This window comes from Trachurus japonicus, chromosome 15 (genome assembly GCF_045865225.1).
Source record: "Trachurus japonicus isolate A0001 chromosome 15, Traja_1.0".
NCBI classification, from domain to species: domain Eukaryota; kingdom Metazoa; phylum Chordata; class Actinopteri; order Carangiformes; family Carangidae; genus Trachurus; species Trachurus japonicus.
In genome coordinates this window covers 2,480,317-2,507,912 of record NC_140921.1, presented here as the reverse complement: position 1 = coordinate 2,507,912, position 27,596 = coordinate 2,480,317, and the positions used below count along the sequence as shown (strand labels likewise).

At 37.3% G+C, this 27,596-nt stretch overlaps 3 protein-coding genes across 3 annotated transcripts in view; all 3 read left to right on the top strand.

The window, feature by feature from the left end:
* slc22a15 (solute carrier family 22 member 15) overlaps window positions 1-14,636 on the top strand; it is a 31,879-nt gene extending 17,243 nt beyond the window's left edge. Inside the window, exons 9-13 of the mRNA XM_085799211.1 lie at window positions 861-946; window positions 3,086-3,194; window positions 4,356-4,428; window positions 12,611-12,769; window positions 14,409-14,636. Of these exons, the coding sequence (XP_085655337.1) occupies window positions 861-946; window positions 3,086-3,194; window positions 4,356-4,428; window positions 12,611-12,769; window positions 14,409-14,456 (475 nt within the window). The 3' untranslated portion in view covers window positions 14,457-14,636. The remainder of the gene's footprint in view (window positions 1-860; window positions 947-3,085; window positions 3,195-4,355; window positions 4,429-12,610; window positions 12,770-14,408) is intronic.
* Window positions 14,637-18,137: 3,501 nt separating this feature from the next.
* LOC146973003 (uncharacterized) lies at window positions 18,138-18,955 on the top strand. Its single transcript, XM_085799063.1, has one exon. The coding sequence runs from the start codon at window positions 18,138-18,140 to the stop codon at window positions 18,951-18,953; it is 816 nt and encodes a 271-aa protein (XP_085655189.1). The 3' UTR covers window positions 18,954-18,955.
* A 1,939-nt stretch (window positions 18,956-20,894) lies between these two features.
* Window positions 20,895-25,013, top strand: LOC146973002 (uncharacterized). The gene is made up of 2 exons (XM_085799128.1): window positions 20,895-21,659; window positions 24,192-25,013. Exons 1-2 carry the CDS (start codon window positions 20,895-20,897, stop codon window positions 25,011-25,013), a joined length of 1,587 nt encoding a protein of 528 aa, XP_085655254.1.
* The last annotated feature ends 2,583 nt before the right edge of the window (window positions 25,014-27,596 follow it).

Sequence of the window (27,596 nt, the reverse complement as noted above, 5' to 3'; positions counted from 1 at the left end):
ATTTTGTGTCTTATTTGTGTTTTATCAGATTTGAAAAAAAAGAGATGAAGGGCATCACTTAATGACTTATTGATACAGAGCCATCCTCAGCTGCTCATGTTAGGTTAGGTTAGGCTATGCTATGCTATGCTATGCTATGCTATGCTATGTTTTTTTTATTTTAGGTTATGTTGTGTTATGTAAGATTAGGCTAGGCTACGCTAGGTCAGGTTAGATTAGGTTTGGCTAGGCTATTTTTGCTGATGTTAGGCTAGGCTATTTTAGGTTATGTTATGTTTAGCTAGGTTAGGTTAGGCTAGACTATTTTAGGTTATTTTAGGATAGGCTAGATTATTTTAGGTTAGGCTAGGCTATTATAGTTTATGTTATGTTGGGCTAGGCTATTTTATGTTATGCTAGGTTAGGTTATGTTATGCTATGCTAAGTAATGTTAGGTTGGGTTATGTTATGTTATGCTATGCTTGGTAATGTGAGGGGTTATGTTATACTAGGTTGAGGTTATACTATGCTTTGCTATGTTATGTTATGTTATGCTATGCTATGCTATGCTATGCTATGTTATGTTATGCTATATTATGTTAGGTGATGCTATGCTAGGTTATATTATGCTATGCTATGTAATGTTATGTTAGGTGATGCTATGCTAGGTTATGTTATGCTATGCTATGTAATGTTATGTTAGATGATGCTATGCTAGGTTATGTTATGTTATGTCATATTATGCTATGCCAAGTAATGGTAGGTTATGTTATGGTATGCTAGGTTATGCTATAATATGCTAGGACCAGGTTATGTTATGTTAGGTGATGCTATGTCTTGTCCTGTTAACCCTTGTCTGACCTGTCGACCTGTGTCTTCAGGGCCGGTCGGAGGAAGAGCATGGCCAGCTTCCTGTGTCTGGCCGGCTCCGCCTGCCTCTGCACCATGTTCATCCCCGAGAACACGGGTAGGGGCAGCAACACAGACCACATCAGATCAGATCAGACCAGGCCAGATGCAGAGTATTTATAAAAAGCGTTTGTCTGAAGTGGAGTGAAGGAAGGAAGTGGCGTTTAGCTGATCTCACTCAGAATCAGCTACGGTTAAGATTTTTCACTTCCTTCCTTCAGTTCAGAGACAACAGCTGGGTTTCTGAGGGTCAGATTATTATCTGTGTTTAAACCAGTTTAGCTGCTGCACTTCATTCAGAAAGTATTCAGACCCCTTCACTGTCTGCACATGGTTTTATGTTGCTGAAACAGACTCACAGACTGGAGCTTTTAGATGCAAAGAGCTGCAGGTTTAGAGCAGCTGACAACATCCAGTTCACCACAAAGCTTTGAAATATTTGTGAAAGACTGATTTTGACACGAGGAGCTCCAAAGCTTCAGCAAACTGTGCACAAACATCACCAGCTGCCAGCGGCCTGTTGTCAAGGTCAATACACTGAAATCTAACGCCACACTTGAACGCCCACGGCTGTTTGTGTTGAGTCAGATTTTCATTCCTGAATATTTAAACTGATCCAGTAAGTTCAGAGTCCAAAGTTTCTTTACACACCACAGAGAAGAATACGTAGATGACCAGAATATGTAGCCCTCAGTTAAAAAAAAGGGCAAAATTAAAATAAAATTGAGATAAATCTTATCTAACAGTGAAAGTGGCACAGTGGCACACAACACACAAGTAACAAAACAAAAGTAAGGAAATAAGTGATACATAGAAAGTGCATAGATAGGAGAAGAGGAAGAAAACCTTAATGGTTCGTTTGCACTTCACATTTCTGGATTGTTCCTTCAACACAACAACACTCTGCATTTTTTTTTTTTTTAAAAAGGGAATTTGATTTACAATAAATTAAAAAAAAGAAAGAAAAAACAGTCAAGACGTATTAAAAAACACATAAAATCAACAACTTCTACACAAATATGTCGTCATCTCAGAGGATAAATACACATGAAAACAGTGTTTCCTCACTCAGTGTTTTGTCATTGTCATGACAACACGTGGTTCAGAGGTCGGTTTGTCTTCTCGTTGTGGTTGTGGCTTACCGGTAATGATCACAACTTTGGGTTTTTTAATTCAAGACATAAAAACTGAACTGAGAGCAGGAAGTGAGGTCATCGACCACAGGTCAGGTTTCTGTGGCTGAAGCTCCGCCCCCTTCCAGAAAACCTGCAGTTAAAACCAAATCACCTGTAATCTGATCTCATGTCTGTTGCTGCGACAACCATGTGTACATGTAAATATCAGGAGAGATGGAGAGTGAGACAGTGAGACTCTTTTCTCATCTGTCAGTTAAAATACATACTGTATAGGGCTGGGTCTTGACTAAACATGAAACTCACTTTTGACATGGGTTTCAACATTTTTAGCCCCTTCCTGGCCAGTTGTTTTAGCTGCAAAAACACATGATTCCTCTATTGTCAGTGACTACTATGTTTTTATTTTATTATTTTTTATTCCTGTCTATATTCTGAGGGTTTTTACAGAGGGGATTGTTGATATATCATTTATGCAACATTTTATTCCAAGAAACAGGGCGAAATTGGATTTTTTTTTTTTAGGGCTGGTGACAGTATTTTCTCATTTACAGAGTGATAAAAAGAGATATCCAAAACCCCCCTCTGTAAAAACTTCTGACTCTAATATGTCAACAAAATAAAACAAGAATTTTGAAAGGGGCTTTATCCATTGTTCAGATTTCTGTTCTGGAAATATATGCAAATGAGCGCATATTTCATTAGATATTACCTCATTTACATATTTAAACATAAAATTTGACAAAACTTGTAATACAAAAAATATTTGTCTTAATGTAAGTGATAAACTTCTGAAGTTTCAGGGTGATAGCTGTTAATTAAAATGTTTTTACCTTAAAATACATTAAAAAATCCATAGGCGGAGGTTGATATTTTCATGGATGTTGTTAAAATGCATTATGGGTCCAAAAAATGGACTTTCATTCTGAAACCGGGGATATTCAGAGTTTACCCAGAGATACACCTCCTTGCCAAAAATCAGACCCCAGTGACTTTTCATTTGACCGTGGGGAGTTGGGAAATGTCCATGTTCATTTAATTTAAATGTGTCGTGTTGTGTTCAGGGACTCTGCTCAGCGTCACGTCGTTGGCGCTGCTGGGGAAACTGATGGTGAGCGCCGCGTTCAACATCGCCTACGTCTACACGTCTGAGCTCTACCCAACGGTCATCAGGTGAGTGTGTGTCTGTGTGTGTGTTAAAGGGATACGCCAACATTTTTTTTTTTTTTACATGTCTTGCCTCACTCCCGAGTCCATGACCAGCAGATAGACACCATCCTTTCGACTGTGCGTGCAGTAACCATGGAGATAGAGCCGTATCGCCCGTAATTAGCTTAGCTCAAACACTGGAAGTGTATAGGTAGTGTTAGCCTGCCTCCACCTAAGGTCACTAATTAGCTTAGCTCAAACGCTGGAAGTGTACGGGTAGTGTTAGCCTGCCTCCTACCTAAAGAGGCTAATTAGCTTAGCTCAAACACTGGAAGTGTGTGGGTAGTGTTAGCCTGCCTCCACCTAAAGTCATCAGAGAAACTCTTCAGCAACTCTAAAGGGAAACCGGCGGGCCGATCTTCGTCTCAGAGCTGACAAAACTCTCCGGTAAGGCATCTTGAGCGGTCAAATGCCGGTAACGGGACGAGATCGGTCAAAACGGAGGGTTCAAGCAAAGACGGTTTATTTTGGTTCAAGCTAGCTACATCGAGGGTAGGTTAGCTTCCTATTTCAAAGTAAAAGCACAAATTCTATCCTCATGGTTTTCTGTATGTAAAGGGCAGCGGGTGTTTTAATTTGTGAAAGTAACCGGAAGTGCGTTGGTCACAACGGCTAGCTTGAGTAGCGCCGAAATCGTCCAAACAAAATTGTAAACAGCTGGTATTTAGACAAATTAACGACACACTGCTGATCTAAACGGCTACTTTCTCACCTAAACATGTTTGAAATGTGGATAAAGTGATATATTTACAGAGTTTAGAGCTAAAATGAAATCAGCTTCTGACTGCTGATTTCAGCTCGGTAGGAGGCAGGCTAACACTACCCATACACTTCCAGTGTTTGAGCTAAGCTAATTAGCGACTTTAGGTGGAGGCAGGCTAACACTACCTATACACTTCCAGCGTTTGAGCTAAGCTAATTACGGGCGATACGGCTCTATCTCCCTTGTTACTGCACGCACAGTCGAAAGGATGGTGTCTATCTGCTGGTCATGGACTCGGGAGTGAAGCAAGACATGAAAACATTTTTTTGGGTGTATCCCTTTAAATGGATCTTGAAGATAAAACAGAATCGAACCACAGATGAGTCACATGATCGATGACATCATGTTGTTCATGTTTTCAGGAATGCCGGTCTCGGGGTGTGTTCCATGTCGTGCAGAGTCGGGGGAATCCTCGCTCCATTTGTGCCTTCCATGGTAAGTGTGTGTGTGTGTGTGTGTGTGTTTGTGTTGCCTAACAACCCCAATACAGTAGAAAGTGATTCATCTCAGTTTCTGTGAACTCGAACTCCTTTTAGGAGTTTTCACTTCCTGTGACCTCCACACACACTCTTCACCAGGAGTGTGTGGAGGTTTAAAGACGTTAAAGACCTCACTTTCATGTTTCCCTGCAGCTTTAATCCAGTTTGACAGATTCATGTCAGAAAAGTTTATTTAAATCTTTAAAATGACGTATTTCCTCTTGTAAAATCATATTCACTATTCTGTGCAAGAATCTGGACTATTTCAATAACTGCTCCTTTGCACCACATATTTAATACACATTTATTGATTCTATTTATTTACTATTATAATAAGTACTCTTTTTGCACATTTCTGATTTTAAAACGTTTTATTATATATTTTTTATATACATATATATTTATTTTTTGATACTTTTTATTGAGTATTTTCAATTTAAGAGAAAACAAGTTGACAACAAACTGTCAAGAAAATAAAACAAAAACACAAACGAAAACACGCTCCTCGGTTGATAAACCTAAATATAATGTCCATAATATAATGTCCTCAGTTGTTTTTATAAAGGCAGTCCATTTCTGCCATTTCCTGGTAAAGGTGGCTCCTCTAGATCGGAGAGAGAGAGTCATCTTTTCCATTAACCACATTTCCTTTACTCTGTCCATCCATTGGTTAATGCTTGGAGACTCAGTTTTATACCAGCATTTTGTTTTTTACAAGCCATCAACATACAACATTTTACACAGATCCCAGTCTTTTTTAATAACCACATTTTCGTTTAAGACACAGAAATAGAGGACCATCACACTGTTAGGAATTGTGTATCCCAAGATCTTTCCCACAGTAGTAGCCTACATACAGGGCATAGCCAAAATATATGGGAATGGTCTGCGATAATGTTTCCGCATTGACTCCAGCACTGTTCTTGTGATTGAGAGAATTTGTTTTTTATAAGAGGTGTAATGAAAAAGCGAAATCAAGTTTTTCCAGCCAAGTATATATTTATTTTATATTTAATACACTTGATACAGTAGCTGCTACAAGAGACTGCTGCTAAACAAAGTGTTGTTGTATCGTGTGCAATGACAATAAAGCTTCTTCTTCAAAATAAAGCTGTGATTAACTGCAGTAGAAGTTCGTTAGCAGACGATGTGAAAACATAAAGACAGAGACAGATTTACAGTCATTAATAAGTTCCTAGTATTTATTATTTGTATCATACATCAGACGTGTGTTTGTTTTACATTACTCTTTTATCATTATTATTTATTGATTTATTATTATTCACTCAGTTGTTTGATCGTCTTTACATTTTATTTCATTCACCAGAGTGTGAAGGACTCAGTGACTTGGTTCTGTGGAAATAAACTTCACTACAACAAAAACAACTAGAGCTCACTCCAAAGTACATTTGTCAAACTTCCAGTTTTTGTTTGACGTTGACAGAGTGTGTAAAAAAAACCAGAGATATGTTGGTTTTCATTTGATAGCAGGCTACAGAAATATTTATCCAGTGTAAACAGCGGGACGGCACGGCACGGTGTTGCATTGCTTTTGATATATTCAACATTTTCTTGTAATTTTAGAAAACAAGAGGAGGAATCGGCTGAAACTGCTCTCTGTGGGTTTAGTTTATTTCTGGGCCCAATGTGTTAATAAAGTAGGTTAAAGTGGAAAAAAAAGTTGTGCTGAAATAAAAAGATACCAAACATGAAGTATGGTAAATACTTTATCATGTGGTTTATAAAGGCAAAATCTGAAAATCAGACCAAATGTGCACTTTTAGTTTCATTAAACTGACACATGACGTTGATATTAAAGTGGAATTAGAGTCAGAATACAGTATGAGACTTGATGCTGTGACTCATCATCATTATCATCATCATCGTCGGCCTGGAAACTCCTGACACACGTCTGAACCGGAGTCAGAGCCGATGAGAACGAGCTTTTTTGAAGTTTCTGTCTCTTTGTCTCTATGAGTAATGAGACTTTTGAGCAGCACGTGGAGGGAAACTCCCTGAGAGTCCAGAGAGATGAGACGAAACGAGACGCACCCACTGAGCTGCAGCTTTAACATGAGGCTGCACTGACACCTACTGGTCAAGTCTGGGAACTGCACCAGGGTTGTTATAGTTCACTAAAACTAAAACTAGCAGTGAAAAAATAACCTAGTAAACTAAAATAAAAATGACTATTAAACTAACTCCAACCTCCAGGTTTGATGCTAAACTGCAGTAAAGTAAAGTTTCATCAGATAACAGCAGCTTAGTTGTAGTTTTCTTGTCGATGTCTAAAGCTGCAGGAAGAAAACGACTTGGAGTACGACACACAGGGAGAGAAGAGGGAATGCAACCTGATGAGGACTGATGGGAGCATTATGGGATGGATGCAACTAAAAGGGAACAAGTTCATCTTCAGAGGCCTGACAGAGGCTTTCTCCTAAAACCTGGACAACTACAACTAAGACTAAATAAAAACTACAACTAAGACTGAATAAAAACTACAACTAAGACTAAGACTGAATAAAAACTACAACTAAGACTGAATAAAAACTACAACTAAGACTAAGACTGAATAAAAACTACAACTAAGACTGAATAAAAACTACAACTAAGACTGAATAAAAACTACAACTAAGACTAAGACTGAATAAAAACTACAACTAAGACTGAATAAAAACTACAACTAAGACTGAATAAAAACTACAACTAAGACTGAATAAAAACTACAACTAAGACTGAATAAAAACTACAACTAAGACTGAATAAAAACTACAACTAAGACTAAATAAAAACTACAACTAAGACTAAAACTAAATAAAAACTACAACTAAGACTGAATAAAAACTACAACTAAGACTGAATAAAAACTACAACTAAGACTGAATAAAAACTACAACTAAGACTAAATAAAAACTACAACTAAGACTAAAACTAAATAAAAACTACAACTAAGACTGAATAAAAACTACAACTAAGACTAAGACTGAATAAAAACTACAACTAAGACTGAATAAAAACTACAACTAAGACTAAAACTAAATAAAAACTACAACTAAGACTAAATAAAAACTACAACTAAGACTAAAACTAAATAAAAACTACAACTAAGACTAAATAAAAACTACAACTAAGACTAAAACTAAATAAAAACTACAACTAAGACTGAATAAAAACTACAACTAAGACTAAGACTGAATAAAAACTACAACTAAGACTAAAACTAAATAAAAACTACAACTAAGACTAAATAAAAACTACAACTAAGACTAAAACTAAATAAAAACTACAACTAAGACTAAATAAAAACTACAACTAAGACTAAAACTAAATAAAAACTACAACTAAGACTGAATAAAAACTACAACTAAGACTAAAACTAAATAAAAACTACAACTAAAACTAAATAAAAACTACAACTCAATAAAAACTACAACTAAGACTAAATAAAAACTACAACTAAGACTAAAACTAAATAAAAACTACAACTAAAACTAAATAAAAACTACAACTAAGACTAAATAAAAACTACAACTAAGACTAAATAAAAACTACAACTAAGACTAAATAAAAACTACAACTAAGACTGAATAAAAACTACAACTAAGACTGAATAAAAACTACAACTAAGACTGAATAAAAACTACAACTCAATAAAAACTACAACTAAGACTAAATAAAAACTACAACTAAAACTAAATAAAAACTACAACTAAGACTAAATAAAAACTACAACTAAGACTGAATAAAAACTACAACTAAGACTAAATAAAAACTACAACTAAGACTAAATAAAAACTACAACTCAATAAAAACTACAACTAAGACTAAATAAAAACTACAACTAAGACTAAATAAAAACTACAACTAAGACTAAATAAAAACTACAACTAAAACTAAAACTAAATAAAAACTACAACTAAGACTAAATAAAAACTACAACTAAGACTAAAACTAAATAAAAACTACAACTAAAACTAAATAAAAACTACAACTAAGACTGAATAAAAACTACAACTAAGACTGAATAAAAACTACAACTAAGACTGAATAAAAACTACAACTCAATAAAAACTACAACTAAGACTAAATAAAAACTACAACTAAAACTAAATAAAAACTACAACTAAGACTAAATAAAAACTACAACTAAGACTGAATAAAAACTACAACTAAGACTAAATAAAAACTACAACTAAGACTAAATAAAAACTACAACTCAATAAAAACTACAACTAAGACTAAATAAAAACTACAACTAAGACTAAATAAAAACTACAACTAAGACTAAATAAAAACTACAACTAAAACTAAAACTAAATAAAAACTACAACTAAGACTAAATAAAAACTACAACTCAATAAAAACTACAACTAAGACTAAATAAAAACTACAACTAAAACTAAATAAAAACTACAACTAAGACTAAATAAAAACTACAACTAAGACTGAATAAAAACTACAACTAAGACTAAATAAAAACTACAACTAAGACTGAATAAAAACTACAACTAAGACTGAATAAAAACTACAACTAAGACTGAATAAAAACTACAACTAAGACTGAATAAAAACTACAACTAAGACTAAATAAAAACTACAACTAAGACTGAATAAAAACTACAACTAAGACTAAATAAAAACTACAACTAAGACTGAATAAAAACTACAACTAAGACTGAATAAAAACTACAACTAAGACTAAATAAAAACTACAACTAAGACTAAATAAAAACTACAACTAAGACTAAATAAAAACTACAACTAAGACTAAATAAAAACTACAACTAAAACTAAATAAAAACTACAACTAAGACTAAATAAAAACTACAACTAAGACTAAAACTAAATAAAAACTACAACTAAGACTAAATAAAAACTACAACTAAGACTAAGACTAAATAAAAACTACAACTAAGACTAAATAAAAACTACAACTAAGACTAAAACTAAATAAAAACTACAACTAAGACTAAATAAAAACTACAACTAAGACTAAATAAAAACTACAACTAAGACTAAAACTAAATAAAAACTACAACTAAAACTAAATAAAAACTACAACTAAGACTAAATAAAAACTACAACTAAGACTAAATAAAAACTACAACTAAGACTAAATAAAAACTACAACTAAGACTAAATAAAAACTACAACTAAGACTAAGACTAAATAAAAACTACAACTAAGACTAAATAAAAACTACAACTAAGACTAAGACTAAATAAAAACTACAACTAAGACTAAATAAAAACTACAACTAAGACTAAAACTAAATAAAAACTACAACTAAGACTAAATAAAAACTACAACTAAGACTAAATAAAAACTACAACTAAGACTAAATAAAAACTACAACTAAGACTAAATAAAAACTACAACTAAGACTAAGACTAAATAAAAACTACAACTAAGACTAAATAAAAACTACAACTAAGACTAAAACTAAATAAAAACTACAACTAAGACTAAATAAAAACTACAACTAAGACTGAATAAAAACTACAACTAAGACTAAATAAAAACTACAACTAAGACTGAATAAAAACTACAACTAAGACTAAATAAAAACTACAACTAAGACTGAATAAAAACTACAACTAAGACTAAATAAAAACTACAACTCAATAAAAACTACAACTAAGACTAAATAAAAACTACAACTAAGACTAAATAAAAACTACAACTAAGACTAAATAAAAACTACAACTAAAACTAAATAAAAACTACAACTAAGACTAAATAAAAACTACAACTAAGACTGAATAAAAACTACAACTAAGACTAAATAAAAACTACAACTAAGACTGAATAAAAACTACAACTAAGACTAAAACTAAATAAAAACTACAACTAAGACTAAATAAAAACTACAACTAAGACTAAATAAAAACTACAACTAAGACTAAATAAAAACTACAACTAAAACTAAAACTAAATAAAAACTACAACTAAGACTAAATAAAAACTACAACTCAATAAAAACTACAACTAAGACTAAATAAAAACTACAACTAAAACTAAATAAAAACTACAACTAAGACTAAATAAAAACTACAACTAAGACTGAATAAAAACTACAACTAAGACTAAATAAAAACTACAACTAAGACTGAATAAAAACTACAACTAAGACTGAATAAAAACTACAACTAAGACTAAATAAAAACTACAACTAAGACTGAATAAAAACTACAACTAAGACTAAATAAAAACTACAACTAAGACTGAATAAAAACTACAACTAAGACTAAATAAAAACTACAACTCAATAAAAACTACAACTAAGACTAAATAAAAACTACAACTAAGACTAAATAAAAACTACAACTAAGACTAAATAAAAACTACAACTAAAACTAAATAAAAACTACAACTAAGACTAAATAAAAACTACAACTAAGACTAAAACTAAATAAAAACTACAACTAAGACTAAATAAAAACTACAACTAAGACTAAGACTAAATAAAAACTACAACTAAGACTAAATAAAAACTACAACTAAGACTAAAACTAAATAAAAACTACAACTAAGACTAAATAAAAACTACAACTAAGACTAAGACTAAATAAAAACTACAACTAAGACTAAATAAAAACTACAACTAAGACTAAATAAAAACTACAACTAAGACTGAATAAAAACTACAACTAAGACTAAATAAAAACTACAACTAAGACTGAATAAAAACTACAACTAAGACTAAATAAAAACTACAACTAAGACTGAATAAAAACTACAACTAAGACTAAATAAAAACTACAACTCAATAAAAACTACAACTAAGACTGAATAAAAACTACAACTAAGACTGAATAAAAACTACAACTAAGACTAAATAAAAACTACAACTAAGACTAAATAAAAACTACAACTAAGACTGAATAAAAACTACAACTAAGACTGAATAAAAACTACAACTAAGACTAAATAAAAACTACAACTAAGACTGAATAAAAACTACAACTAAGACTAAATAAAAACTACAACTAAGACTGAATAAAAACTACAACTAAGACTAAATAAAAACTACAACTCAATAAAAACTACAACTAAGACTAAATAAAAACTACAACTAAGACTAAATAAAAACTACAACTAAGACTAAATAAAAACTACAACTAAAACTAAATAAAAACTACAACTAAGACTAAATAAAAACTACAACTAAGACTAAAACTAAATAAAAACTACAACTAAGACTAAATAAAAACTACAACTAAGACTAAGACTAAATAAAAACTACAACTAAGACTAAATAAAAACTACAACTAAGACTAAAACTAAATAAAAACTACAACTAAGACTAAATAAAAACTACAACTAAGACTAAGACTAAATAAAAACTACAACTAAGACTAAATAAAAACTACAACTAAGACTAAATAAAAACTACAACTAAGACTGAATAAAAACTACAACTAAGACTAAATAAAAACTACAACTAAGACTGAATAAAAACTACAACTAAGACTAAATAAAAACTACAACTAAGACTGAATAAAAACTACAACTAAGACTAAATAAAAACTACAACTCAATAAAAACTACAACTAAGACTAAATAAAAACTACAACTAAGACTAAATAAAAACTACAACTAAGACTAAATAAAAACTACAACTAAAACTAAATAAAAACTACAACTAAGACTAAATAAAAACTACAACTAAGACTAAAACTAAATAAAAACTACAACTAAGACTAAATAAAAACTACAACTAAGACTAAGACTAAATAAAAACTACAACTAAGACTAAATAAAAACTACAACTAAGACTAAAACTAAATAAAAACTACAACTAAGACTAAATAAAAACTACAACTAAGACTAAGACTAAATAAAAACTACAACTAAGACTAAATAAAAACTACAACTAAGACTAAAACTAAATAAAAACTACAACTAAGACTAAATAAAAAACTACATAAAAACTAGTCAATTCCTCTAAAATAAAAACTAAACTAAAACTGATTCATCACTTGTTGAACTCACTAAAACTAAACTGAAATAAAAAAGCAAACTGACAAACTAAATGAAAATAGAGGAATGCACAAGACTGTCGAAGGCCTCTCTGATGTCAGTGTGTGTGTGTGTGTGTGTGTGTGTGTGTGTGTGTGTGTGTGTGTGTGTTGCAGCGGGCGCTCCACACCTCCATGCCCTTCACCGTGTTCTGTCTGAGCGGACTGTCGGCCGGCTGCCTCGGCCTGCTGCTGCCCGAGACGCTCAACACGCCGGCAGCAGAAACTCTGGAGGAGCTGAGCAGCCCGAGCCGAGGCCGAGTGCTGGAGAGCAAGGTGATACACACACACACACACACACACAGATTTACAGATACACACACACATTTCTGTACAGTGTTGAAGCTCAATTTGATGTCAGAGCAGGAAAAGACAGACAGGACAGACGAGATTAAGACTCATCAACAGTCGAGACATCCACATTGAAATGAAACCAAACACAAGTCTCTTTGTCTCTGATCACTGCAAAAACTCAAAATCTTACCAAGAATATTTGTCTTATTTCTAGTCAAAACTAATCTCATTATACCTAAAATATGTATATTTATACATATACATACATAGTTATACATAAAAAAGTAGCTTGTTTTTAGACACTTTTTACTTATTTCAAGTCTATTTTCATTTGAAATAAGTAGAAAAATCTGACAGTGGAGCAAGTTTTTCTTTCTTATTACAAGCACAAAAAAACCTCCTTTCACTGGCAGATTTTTCTACTTATTTCAAGTGAAAATTAGTTTGAAACAAGTGAAAATGATCTAAAAACAAGTTCATTTTTAGGTGATGAGTCTTATTTAAAGTGGAAAGAGATTAGTTTTGACTAGAAATGAGACATTTTGACAAGAAATAAGCTCGTCTCCAGACAGCGTTTCCACACATTCCTGAAAAACTTTGAAAATGATTGAATTATTTCCAGTCATGGAAAATGAGAGAAGGAGTGAAACGTCCCAGAGAAGCTCGACTCCTCCTCCTCCTCCTCCTTCTTCTCTCTGGTTTCTGTTTGGACCTTTTGTCCAACGATATCGTGGTGAGAAAAGTCAAGATTTTCAGCAGAACAGATGAGCTGAAGGTGACTGAGGTGAACACGACAGGAAGAGAAAGACAAAGGAATGAAAACAGCTTCATTAAGAAATCAGCTGAATTACCAATACTACGGAGCGAGCTACTATATCAGGTCCATTTCTGCAAAAGAAAGATCTGAAACTGTAAAAAGAGAAAGATCTGAATCTGAAAAGATAAAACATGCAACTAAAAGAAATATGATCCCAAATATCAAAACATATGAAAGTGAAAATGGAAAAAAAAAAATTTATTCAAAAGAATTAGCAGGGTGGATCATAATTATATTTAAAGGGATAGTTCAACATTTTGGCAAATTGGCCTATTGCCATAATTGCTATAGCTGATGCGTGTTGCCTTCAGGGACAGTTTTTCATCAAGCAGTCTCTGAATTTCCCTCTGAAACAACTCTGTGTGGTAACGTTGTGTTAGCGTGGTGAATGTGCAGGTCACAACTTGTCCACCAGAGCGTTGTGGAGTTGTTGGATTGTGTATTTGATGAGTTTGATGATGAGGGAAACCAAGAAATCCCATAATGAGCCTCCGTAGCGTAGCTTTGAGCAGCTCACAGCTCTGCTCCGCCGGTCTAAAAACAGCTTGCACCGACAATTAAAGGTAACGAACCTACTGCTATGACTATAGGGATTATGGCAATGGGACAATTTGTCAAAATGTTGAACTATCCCTTTAACCTAAAACCAAAACCAAAAAACTTTTTTGTAGACTTTGTTAGTACAAAACTTTTGACGCTAATATAGCTCCGTACAAAACCATTAACACAGCAGCAGCAGCAGATGGAGTGTAGGCAGTGACACATCATCTTCATCATCTCGTCCTCTTGTCTCTCTGACTTCAGGCTCTGTTGTATGAAGACGACAAATGGAAAACAAACACACACAAATGAAGCCTGACGGCCTCTAAACTGTGAACTGTCCCTTTAACGAACAGGAAGCAGCTCTGAACCTCCATGAACTGTGACGTGGTCGGTTTCACAGACGGAGCTGACCGACGGACACGCCTTTAACTTTAATCAGTTAATCCTCCTGGATGCCGTCGCTGTTGCCATGGCGTCTGTGCCTTTAATTTTGAAAAAAAAAGGGGGGGGCGGGGCCAAACGTGTGACGGACAGTTGACCAGGAAACACACAACGACGACGACGACGGTTGGAGCTGGAAACTCCAACAAACACAAAATAAAAATCAAAGCGGCGTTAACGTCTCGAGGACCAGAGTTTATTTTTGTGTCTGATCTCAAAAAGCCAGCGCTGTCGTCATGGGAACAATCGTCATCATCATCATCATCTGTAGGACTTGAATCTACGAGTTTCTGTTTGTTATCGAACTCACTCGAGACATCACTTCCTGTCCATGTTGTGAGGAAGATTACGTCGTTGGGTGAAGAAGAGGATTAACAGACAGTGGAGTAACTCAGTCTCAGGTGTTTACGACCCACCTGGACAGGATAGTCGACTTGCCAGCCCATAGTGAACCTGGAAATGTTGAGTACCCCAAAGTTTTATGTTAGAAATATATAGTATGGGTCCCCAGTATTCAGAAACTGCCGGATGCTAACTTATATATATTGGGCAATTAGCATAACAGACACAATTAGCATAAATTAGCATAATTGCCTATATGGGCAATATTTCAACAAAATTGCAATATAGACCGAATCGCCTTGTTGTTTACATTCTACTTCCGGGTAGAAAACCAGCACGTAATTTGAATGAGATCAATAGTAACGAACGAGAGTTTAGCTATATATATCATATTTTTCACGCCCTATCAGCGTTTAGACAAATCAGAAATTATTGAAGAAACATTACTATTTCTGTGTGTGTGTTTTGTGTTGCTATGTGTGGTATTTATTCAGTTTGGGGGAATCACGGTGTCTAGAAAGCATCAGTGGCTCAGCTGACAGGGACAGCTGACGGTAGCTAAGCTAACGGCGGTAGCTAAGCTAACAGCAGGACGTCAGCTGTTAAAACCCTCCCGTTGTGGGACACGACATGAAACTACTCCAGTTAGCTCAGTCATGTTGGAACTCAGATATCCGCTGGAGAAAATATTTTTTCATGGAGCGTTTATTGAGTCACTGAGTTATTAAAGTTAAACAGCTAGCTAACCGTTAGCCCGGCTAATCTATGATAACCATGACTAATTACAAAAATGTGCACACGTAAATAGTAATGTTTGTCCAATCATTGGTTTTATAGACTTTACAAACACCGTCACTATTGTTCGAATGCTGGTTTTCTACCCAGAAGTAGTTGTAAACAACAAGGCGATTCGTCCTATTGGAGTGGTTTTAGGGGTTACTGATGATGCTGAATCCATTTCTGACATTTTCAAAATTCAAAATAAATGGCTGTCTAAACCGGAAGTGACCAGATTTTAACCAGTGGCCAGTGGGCCGATTTTGATGGATTTCAAAATCTGGTCACTTCCGATTTAGACAGCCATTTTGAATTTTAAAAGTGTCAGAAATGGATTCAGCATCATCAATAACCCCTAAAACCACACTAATATTGCCCAGATCAGCCAAGTCAATTTTGTTGAAATATTGCCCATATAGGCAATTATGCTAATTTATTCTAATTATGTCAATTATGCTAATTGCCCAATATATATAAGTTAGCATCCGGCAGTTTCTGAATACTGGGGACCCATACTATCTATTTCTAACATAAAACTTTGGGGTACTCAACATTTCCGGGTACTCATGGTTGGCAAGTAGACTAGTTTACGACCCACCTGGACAGGAAGTAGACCATCGATGGACAGAAAACGTTCTGTTTACACACTAATGAACAATGAAATGGTGAAATCATGGATCAATAATCAATCGAACCAACTCCCTCCACCCGAACGGAGAGGATGATGTCGTCGTTCTGCCTCCTGTGCCTTCAACACCGATGTGACGTGGATTCACTCTGGATGTGAACTGTTGAAATAATAAAGAAAAGTATATTTGTTTCATATTGTTGGTGTAACTGTTGTCTCAGATGTTTTATAATATGGTGGTAGCCTACGGGGGTTTTGTACAGTGTAAACAACTGTATCTGTAACTCCTGTAAACTGGGATGTTGTCTATTTATGCTGACGACAGTAAACGCTGGAGAAGAAACACAAACACACATTCACGTTGTTGTTTTTTTTGGTAATTTATTATCTAAAAATGGATTCTTATCTACCGTATTTTTATTTAATGACACTTTTTCAGAACAGTCAATAAAACTCAGTGGTAAATGGTCTGTGCTTCCAGTGAGTGATGCTGAATTTGTCCTCTGATGCATGTTTCTGCAACATTTGAGTTTTATTTCAAACTGCACAGCAGGACGAAGGAATCACGTTCACGTTTTAAATGAATCTAAAGTCGCAACAGTTCTCGTTCTCTGCTAATTCTTCAAAGCTTTAAATAATAGTGTGAAAACCAAAAAGCTCCACAGAGAAGAGGAAGAACTAAAAAACCTAAAAGTCATCCACACAGCATCTTGGTCCTTTCTGCTCCTCTGCTCCAAGTCAACTCTGTTCCTCCGTCCTGTCGGGTTTTCTCTTTGTTCCTGTGTCCATCGCTGGTTCATTTTTTCTGCCAACACACACTCTGTTTCACTACTGGCCAGAAATTTCTGAAATTGTTGACAGCTGAGTCAGTAATGCCTATAACATCAGAGAGATTCAGTGGTAAAATTATAATAAAGGCAAAAGTCTGTATGTTCAAACAATTTGCAGCAACTTTTGAAGTCTGATAAACAATTCATTTATTTTTCGTTTAATTTCTACAGCTTAGAGTTGGATGCACCTGATACAGAATAGTTGGTGTTAGAGTTGAGGTGGGAGGTGTCAGTCAGTGTCAGGACAGGAAGGAACTGCTGCACCATAAAACCTATATACTATATATATATATATATATATATATATATATATATATATATATATATATATAAGCTGAAGACGGAAATGTTCTCTGTCTCTTCCTCAAAGCTTGAAATAACGGTGTGGAGACCAAGAGGCTCCAGAGAAAAGAGGAAGAGCATGAAGTACTTTAAAAAGTTGATTGGATTAAAATAATTTTCTCACAATTGTTAGATTTTCCCATCAAGTTACGACTACAACCTTGTAAAGATAAAAGTCATCCACACAGCATCTTGGTCCTTTCTGCTCCTCTGCTAACTGGGCTCAAAGTCAACTCTGTTCCTCCGTCCTTCGCTGGTTTGGTCATTTCTGCCAACACACACACCGTTTCACCACTGACCAGAAATTTCTGAAATTGTTGACAGATGACTCGATAATGCCTTAAAATCTGAGAGATTCAGTCGTAAAATTATCATGTCAGCTTCAGTCTCTACGTTTTGACAAACAATTTATCTCTTATTCATTTCATTTCTACAGCTTGTAGTTGGATGCACCTGTTACAGAATAGTTTTAATAGTAAAGATGGTGTTAGAGTTAAGGTGGGAGGAGTCAGTCAGTGTCAGGACAGGAAGTTAACTGCTTCACCACAAAACCAATGTCTGAACAAAAACAGAGTTCAGAGCAGCAGAGACGTGGACGATATTTCATTGATCCTGTTCTGATCTGTAAACATGGAGCGACTGGGTGTATCTTCGTGGTTTCCTTTCTTGGTATTTGCGGTGCTGAGCTCCGCCGTGGCCCAGAATGAACCGGTTTACACGAAGGTAAACGGCATCATCAGCCTGAAGCCTGACTCACCCGGCCCAATCAACAACATCCTGTGGAAGCATAAAGGTGACCTGGTGGTTGAATGGGTGAACAATGAACTGGATTATTACGGTATGTTTGTTGGTCACACGACCCTGAACACAGCCACTGGGCATCTGGAAATTAAAAACACAAATGAGAACTTCACAGGGCCGTACACGGTGGAAATCAACAGTCAGGTCCAGTCTAAAGGCTACACGGTGGAGTTCATCAAGGAGGTTACCAAGCCTGAGGTGGACGTGAAGCCACTGGCCTGTTCACATGCAGATAAGGACTGCAAACTGGTCTGTCTTCATTACGACACCGCTGCACTTGGACCACTAACCTTCAGCTGGAGGGAGGACGATGGAGACTGGAGACAAGGAGACAAGGATATGTCCATCGTCAATGATGTGAAGACTAAAGGGATTAAAACCTTCAGCTGTCGGGTGAAGAATCCAGTCAGTTTGGCAGAGAGTGTCCTCCGCGACAATCCATTCTACTACCCGACCCTACATAAACCGATCTGGCTCACAGCTTTATACCTGGCCTTGAAGGTCTTGGTAGTGATGACATTCTTGGGACTTAGTGGATACTTTATGTGGCGAAAACGAGAGATCCTCAGGAAACTGATGTGTCCTCGTCAGGACAGAGAGAAGAAGGTAACATATGAAGGACCAAGTACAGTATATGTGTTGTAATACAAGCAAGAGCCTTGACAATAGTTAGTGATAGCTGCAGTGGAAAGAGGAGGTTTAGAATAAACCTGGACAAAGAGAAAGAAGAAAGACCATGATTCCATGTATTTTCTGTTGTAAGAACCTGGATGTGTCTGCGTCTGTCTTGCATCTTTTGTGTTGGTTCTTTGGAGACACCTTTGAGTTCCTTTTTTTCCTGTTTTGTCCGTGACTTAGATCCAGTGACTGTTTTTATTGATACATACTTTGTGTTTTTGTTCAGAGACTTTTGCATTTGCCTCTTTTTCACAATAAATGATCTTTGGTATCCGTCCCCATGTGTTTTTGTGTCTGCATTTGTGTTCAGTCCCTCCCCATTCAAACAATCACACATCACAGTGTGTAATATACTGTATGATAACTGTAACTCCTGTAAACTGGGATGTTGTCTATTTATGCTGACGACAGTAAACGCTGAAGAAGAAACACTAACACACATTCAAGTTGTTTTTTTTCATTTATTCTCTAAAAATGGATTCTTATCTATTTTTATTTCATGACATTTTTCAGAACAGTCAATAAAACTCAGTGGTAAATGCTCTGTGCTTCCAGTGAGTGATGCCGAATTTGTGCTCCGATTCATGTTTCTGCAACATTTGAGTTTCATTTCAAACTGCGCAGCAGGACGAAGGAATCACACAGAGTCATGAGATGACGTTCACGTTTTAAATTAATCTAAAGTTGCAACAGTTCTCGTTCTCTGCTTCTTCTTCAAAGCTTTAAATAATAGTGTGAAAACCAAAAGGCTCCACAGAATAGAGGAAGAGCATATGAAGAACTAAAAAACCTAAAAGTCATCCACACAGCATCTTGGTCCTTTCTGCTCCTCTGCTAACTGGGCTCCAAGTCAACTCTGTTCCTCCGTTCTGTTGGGTTTTCTCTTTGTTCCCGTGTCCATCGCTGGTTCATTTCTGCCAACACACACACACTCTGTTTCACTACTGGCCAGAAATTTCTGAAATTGTTGACAGCTGAGTCAGTAATGCCTATAACATCAGAGAGATTCAGTGGTAAAATTATAATAAAGGCAAAAGTCTGTATGTTCAAACAATTTGCAGCAACTTTTAAAGTCTGATAAACAATTAATTTATTTTTCGTTTAATTTCTACAGCTTAGAGTTGGATGCACCTGATACAGAATAGTTGGTGTTAGAGTTAAGGTGGGAGGTGTCAGTCAGTGACAGGACAGGAAGGAACTGCTGCACCATAAAACCTATATACTATATATATACTGTATATAAGCTGAAGACGGAAATGTTCTCTGTCTCATCTTCAAAGCTTGAAATAACGGTGTGGAGACCAAGAGGCTCCAGAGAAAAGAGGAAGAGCATATGAAGAACTTTAAAAAGTTGATTGGATTAAAAGAATTTTCTTACAATTGTTAGATTTCCCCATCAAGTTACGACTACAACCTTGTAAAGTTAAAAGTCATCCACACAGCATCTTGGTCCTTTCTGCTCCTCTGCTAACTGGGCTCAAAGTCAACTCTGTTCCTCCGTCCTTCGCTGGTTTGGTCATTTCTGCCAACACACACTCTGTTTCATTACTGGCCAGAAATTTCTGAAATTGTTGCTGACTCAATAATGCCTTAAAATCTGAGAGATTCAGTGGTAAAATTATAATAAAGGCAAAAGTCTGTATGTTCAAACAATTTGCAGCAACTTTTAAAGTCTGACAAACAATTTATCTCTTATTCATTTCATTTCTACAGCTTAGAGATGGATGCACCTGTTACAGAATAGTTTTAATAGTACAGATGGTGTTAGAGTTAAGGTGGGAGGTGTCAGTCAGTGTCAGGACAGGAAGTTAACTGCTTCACCACAAAACCAATGTCTGAACAAAAACAGGGTTCAGAGCAGCTGAGATGTGGACGATATTTCATCGATATTTCATCTGATCTGTAAACATGGAGCGACCGGGTGTATCTTCGTGGTTTCCTTTCTTGGTATTTGCGGTGCTGCGCTCCGCCTCGGCCCAGAATGAACCAGTTTACACGGCGGTAAACGGCATCATCCGCCTGAAGCCTGACTCACCCGGCCCAATCAACAACATCCTGTGGAAGCATAAAGGTGACCTGGTGGTAGAATGGGTGAACAATGAACTGGATTATTACGGCATGTTTGTTGGACGCACAACACTGGACACAACGACAGGGCATCTGGAAATTACAAACACCAACGAGTCCTTCACAGGGCTGTACACGGTGGAAATCAACAGTCAGCCCCAGACTAAAGGCTACATAGTGGAGTTCATCAAGGAGGTTACCAAGCCTGAGGTGGACGTGAAACCACAGGCCTGTTCCCTTGAAAAGCAGAACTGCACACTGGTCTGTTTTCATGATGAGACCTCTGCATTTGGACCACTCACCTACAGCTGGAGGGAGGACGATGGAGACTGGAGACAAGGAGGCAGGGAAAAACTCATCAACAATGATGTGAAGACTCAAGGGATTGAAACCTTCAGCTGTCGGGTGAAGAATCCAGTCAGTGAGGCAGAGAGTGACCCCCGCTACAATCCATTCTTCATAGATAAACCGATCTGGGCCATAGTCTTATACCTGGACTTGAAGGTCTTGGTAGTGTTGTTCTTGGGACTTAGTGGATACTTTATGTGGCGAGAACAAGAGATCCTCAAGAAACTGATGTGTCCTCGTCAGGACAGAGAGAAGAAGGTAAAATATGAAGGACCATGTACAGTATATGTTTTGTAATACAAGCAAGAGCCTTGACAATAGTTAGTGATAGCTGCAGTGGAAAGAGGAGGTTTAGAATAAACCTGGACAAAGAGAAAGAAGAAAGACCATGATTCCATGTATTGTCTGTTGTACAGTGATCTGCAGTCTTAGGCCGCGTTCAGACTGCCAGCCAAAATCCGATTTTTAGCCCATCCAGATTGGAACTGGATGGCTCTTTTTAAGTCTGAACAGTCCCAAATCACATGAAATCCGATTTTTGCAAAACGGATCGAAACCACCTCCAGGAGGTAGTTTCAGATCGCATTTGGACAGATGCGTCTCAGTCTGAACAGCTCCAAACACCCAGATCGGTTCTGACTGTCCGTGACGTCACTCTCCGCGGCGCCGTCACTGTGTTACAGGTCCCGTATGGTCCCGTGAGCTCCAGTTAAATATCAATTTCCTTCTTATTACTTTTATTTTATGCAAACTACCGTGTTGTCGGCGACAGGAGTGACGGCGACGGCGCGCTCCAGCTCTGGGGTGCTGGAGTTTCCCGTCTCTGTGGCTGCACACGCACACACACACACACACACACCAGTCTCTGGTACACGTACACACACACCAGGCGGGCTGAGGTTGAAACTAGCGGGGTCGTGCGGCGGCGGCACCGGGCAGATCACCGTGCTGCAGCTGATCTGCCCGGTGCTGCAGCCGCCGCGTCCGCGAGGCATCGCCTGTCACATACTGCGTAGCCTCCGCTCCGACTTCGTTGCTACAGCAACCTGTCAGATGAGTCAATAATGTGGCCCAGTCTGAACAGAGCCAAATGCGATTTGGACACTTGCTAAAAACAGTGTGGACAGTCAGCCCTAAAAATCAGATATGAGAAGGAATCCGATTTGAATCAGATTTGCCTGCAGTCTGAACGCGGCCTAAGAACCTGGATGTGTCTGCCTCTGTCTTGCATCTTTTGTGTTAATTAGTTTTGGGTTCTTTGGAGACACCTTTGAGTTTTCCTGTTTTGTCCGTGACTTAGATCCAACCACTGTTTTTATTGATACATACTTAGTTTCTTTGTTCAGAAACTTTAGCTTTTGTCTCTTTTTCACAATAAATGATCTTTGGTATCCATCTCCGTGTGTTTTTGTGTCTGCATGACAGAACGTACAATCAAATAATCACAACTGTATCTGTAACTCCTGTAAACTGGGATGTTGTCTATTTATGCTGACGACAGTAAACGCTTGAGAAGAAACACAAACACACATTCAAGTTGTCTTATCTATTTTTATTTAATGACATTTTTCAGAACAGTCAATAAAACTCAGTGGTAAATGGTCTGTGCTTCCAGTGAGTGATGCTGAATTTGTCCTCTGATGCACACAGAATAGAGGAAGAGCATATGAAGAACTAAAAAACCTAAAAGTCATCCACACAGCATCTTGGTCCTTTCTGCTCCTCTGCTAACTGGGCTCCAAGTCAACTCTGTTCCTCCGTCCTGTTGGGTTTTCTCTTTGTTTCTGTGTCCATCGCTGGTTCATTTCTGCCAACACACACTCTGTTTCACTACTGGCCAGAAATTTCTGAAATTGTTGACAGCTGACTCAATAATGCCTATAACATCAGAGAGATTCAGTGGTAAAATTATAATAAAGGCAAAAGTCTGTATCTTCAAACAATTTGCAGCAACTTTTGAAGTCTGACAAACAATTAATTTATTTTTCATTTAATTTCTACAGCTTAGAGTTGGATGCACCTGATACAGAATAGTTGGTGTAGGAGTTGAAGTGGGAGGTGTCAGTCAGTGTCAGGACAGGAAGGAACTGCTGCACCATAAAACCTATATACTATATATATACTGTATATAAGCTGAAGACGGAAATGTTCTCTGTCTCATCTTCAAAGCTTGAAATAACGGTGTGGAGACCAAGAGGCTCCAGAGAAAAGAGGAAGAGCATATGAAGAACTTTAAAAAGTTGATTGGATTAAAAGAACTTTCTTACGATTGTTAGATTTTCCCATGAAGTTACGACTACAACCTTGTAAAGATAAAAGTCATCCACACAGCATCTTGGTCCTCTCTGCTCCTCTGCTAACTGGGCTCAAAGTCAACTCTGTTCCTCCGTCCTGTTGGGTTTTCTCTTTGTTCCTGTGTCCATCGCTGGTTTGGTCATTTCAACACACACACTCTGTTTCACTACTGGCCAGAAATTTCTGAAATTGTTTCTGACTCAATAATGTGTCTTATAAAAGACATTCAGTATGTATGTTCAAACAATTTGCAGCAACTTTTAAAGTCTGACAAACAATTTATCTCTTATTCATTTCATTTCTACAGCTTGTAGTTGGATGCACCTGATACAGAATAGTTTTAATAGTACAGATGGTGTTAGAGTTTAGGTGGGAGGTGTCAGTCAGTGTCAGGACAGGAAGTTAACTGCTGCACCACAAAACCAATGTCTGAACAAAAACAGAGTTCAGAGCAGCTGAGATGTGGACGATATTTCATCGATCTTGTTCTGATCTGTAAACATGGAGCGACTGGGTGTATCTTCGTGGTTTCCTTTCTTGGTATTTGCGGTGCTGAGCTCCGCCGCGGCCCAGAATGAACCGGTTTACACGGCGGTAAACGGCATCATCCGCCTGAAGCCTGAGACCTCCGGCCCTTTCACCAACATCCTGTGGAAACATAAAGGTGACCTGGTGGTAGAATGGGTGAACAATGAACTGGATTATTACGGTATGTTTGATGGTCACACAACACTGGACACAACCACAGGAGGTCTGGTGGTTAAAAACACTGACGACTCCTTCACAGGGCTGTACACGGTGGAGCTCAACAGTCAGGTCCAGTCTAAAGGCTACATGGTGGAGTTCATAAAGGAGGTTAACAAGCCTGAGGTGGACGTGAAACCACTGGCCTGTTCTCCTGAACGGGAGACCTGCACACTGGTCTGTCTTCATTATGGTACATCTGCACTTGGACCACTCACCTACAGCTGGAGGAAGGACGATGGAGACTGGAAACAAGGAGGCAAGGAAATGCCCATCAACAATGATGTGAAGACTAAAGGGATTAAAACCTTCACCTGTCGGGTGAAGAATCCAGTCAGTGAGGCAGAGAGTGACCCCCACGAGAATCCATTCTACTACCCGATCCTAGATAAACCGATCTGGCCCACAGCTTTATACCTGGCCTTGAAGGTCTTGGTAGTGATGACATTCTTGGGACTTAGTGGATACTTTATGTGGCGAAAGCGAGAGATCCTCAGGAAACTGATGTGTCCTCGTCAGGACAGAGAGAAGAAGGTAACATATGAAGGACCAAGTACAGTATATGTGTTGTAATACAAGCAGGAGCCTTGACAATAGTTAGTGATAGCTGCAGTGGAAAGAGGAGGTTTAGAATAAACCTGGACAAAGAGAAAGAAGAAAGACCATGATTCCATGTATTGTCTGTTGTAAGAACCTGGATGTGTCTACGTTTGTCTTGCATCTTTTGTGTTTATTAGTTTTGGGTTCTTTGGAGACAGCTTTGAGTTCCTTTTGTGTGTTTTGTCCGTGACTTAGATCCAACAACTGTTTTTATTGATACATACTTTGTGTTTTTGTTCAGAAACTTTTGCATTTGCCTCTTTTTCACAATAAATGATCTTTGGTATCCGTCCCCATGTGTTTTTGTGTCTGCATTTGTGTTCATTCCCTCCCCGTTCAAACAATCACACATCACAGTGTGTAATATTATAGAAGATAACTGTATCTGCGGCTCCTGTAAACTGAGATGTTGTCTATTTATGCTGACGACAGTAAACGCTGAAGAAGAAACACAAACACACATTCACGTTGTTTTTTTTATTTGTTCTCTAAAAATTGATTCTTATCTATTTTTATTTAATGACATTTTTCAGAACGGTCAATAAAACTCAGTGGTAAATGGTCTGTGCTTCCAGTGAGTGACGCTGCTTGTCATCTGATTCATGTTTCTGCAACATTTCACACGAATCACACCGAGTCATAAGATGATATTCATGTTTTAAATGAAACTAAAGTTGCAACAGTTCTTGTTTTCTGCTTCTTCTTCAAAGCTTTAAATAATAGTGTGAAAACCAAAAGGCTCCACAGAATAGAGGAAGAGCATATGAAGAACTAAAAAACCTAAAAGTCATCCACACAGCATCTTGGTCCTCTCTGCTCCTCTGCTAACTGGGCTCCAAGTCAACTCTGTTCCTCCGTCCTGTCGGGTTTTCTCTTTGTTCCTGTGTCCATCGCTGGTTCATTTCTGCCAACACACACACTCTGTTTCACTACTGGCCAGAAATTTCTGAAATTGTTGACAGCTGAGTCAATAATCAAAGAAGGAAGTGCGCGCATACTCAAAAAGAAAAGAAGAAACAGGAGTTGCTCGGCTAGTAAACTATTTAAAAAGAACAAGAAGCAGCAACACTCAGTGTCTTTCTGATGTCTTGAATGCCTCACTGGTACAGGCAACTACCACAGACCGGTTTCGACGGTCAGTGTCGCACTGACGAAGACTGACCGTCGAAACCAGAAAGACACTGAGTGTTGCTGGCTTCTTGTTCTTTTTAGATGACTCAATAATGCCTCTAACATCAGAGAGATTCAGCAGTAAAATTATAATGTCAGCTTCAGTCTGTATGTTCAGACAATTTGCAGCAACTTTTAAAGTCTGATAAACAATTTATCTCTAATTCATTTCATTTCTACAGCTTGTAGTTGGATGCACCTGACACAGAATAGTTTTAATAGTAAAGATGCTGTTAGAGTTAAAGTGGGAGGTGTCAAGACAGGAAGGAACTACTGCACCACAAAACCTCCTCTGAACAAAAACAGACTTCAGAGCAGCAGAGACGTGGACAACATTTCATCGATCTTGTTCTGATCTGTAAACATGGAGCGACCGCTTGTGTTTTCATGGTTTCCTTTCCTGCTGTTCATGTGGCTGAAGTCCACCTCGGCCCAGAATGATCTGGTTTATGTGAAGCTTGGTGGCACCATCAACCTGAAGCCTGAGTCCTGCGGTACGTTCATCATCACCTTCTACACGGATGGGGTGTGTGACGTCGTGTGGAAACATAACGGACGCCCGGTGGTTAAATGGGTGAAGAATAAATTGGATTATTACGGCATGTTTGTTGGTCGCACAAAACTGGACACAACCACAGGAGGTCTGGAAATTAAAAACACAGACGACTCCTTCACAGGGCTGTACACGGTGGAGATCAACAGTGAGGACCATACTAAAGGCTACATGGTGGAGATCATGAAGGAGGTTACCAAGCCTGAGGTGGACGTGAGACCTCTGGCCTGTCTCATTGAACATGAGACCTGCACACTGGTCTGTCTTCATGATGAGACCTCTGCATTTGGACCACTGACCTTCAGCTGGAGGGAGGACGATGGAGACTGGAAACAAGGAGGCAAGGAAAAGCCCATTGACAATGATGTGAAGACTCAAGGGATTGAATCCTTCAGCTGTCGCGTGGAGAATCCAGTCAGTGAGGCAGAGAGTGAGGCCTACGACAATCCATTCTACTACCCGATCCTAGATAAACCGATCTGGCTCACAGCTTTATACCTGGCCTTGAAGGTCTTGGTAGTGATGACATTCTTGGGACTTAGTGGATACTTTATGTGGCGAGAACGAGAGATCTTCAAGAAACTGATGTGTCCTCGTCAGGACAGAGAGAAGAAGGTAAAATATGAAGGACCAAGTACAGTACATGTGTTGTAATACAAGCAAGAGCCTTGACAATAGTTAGTGATAGCTGCAGTGGAAAGAGGAGGTTTAGAATAAACCTGGACAAAGAGAAAGAAGAAAGACCATGATTCCATGTATTGTCTGTTGTACAGTGATCTGCAGTCTAAGAACCTGGATGTGTCTGCGTCTGTCTTGCATCTTTTGTGTTGGTT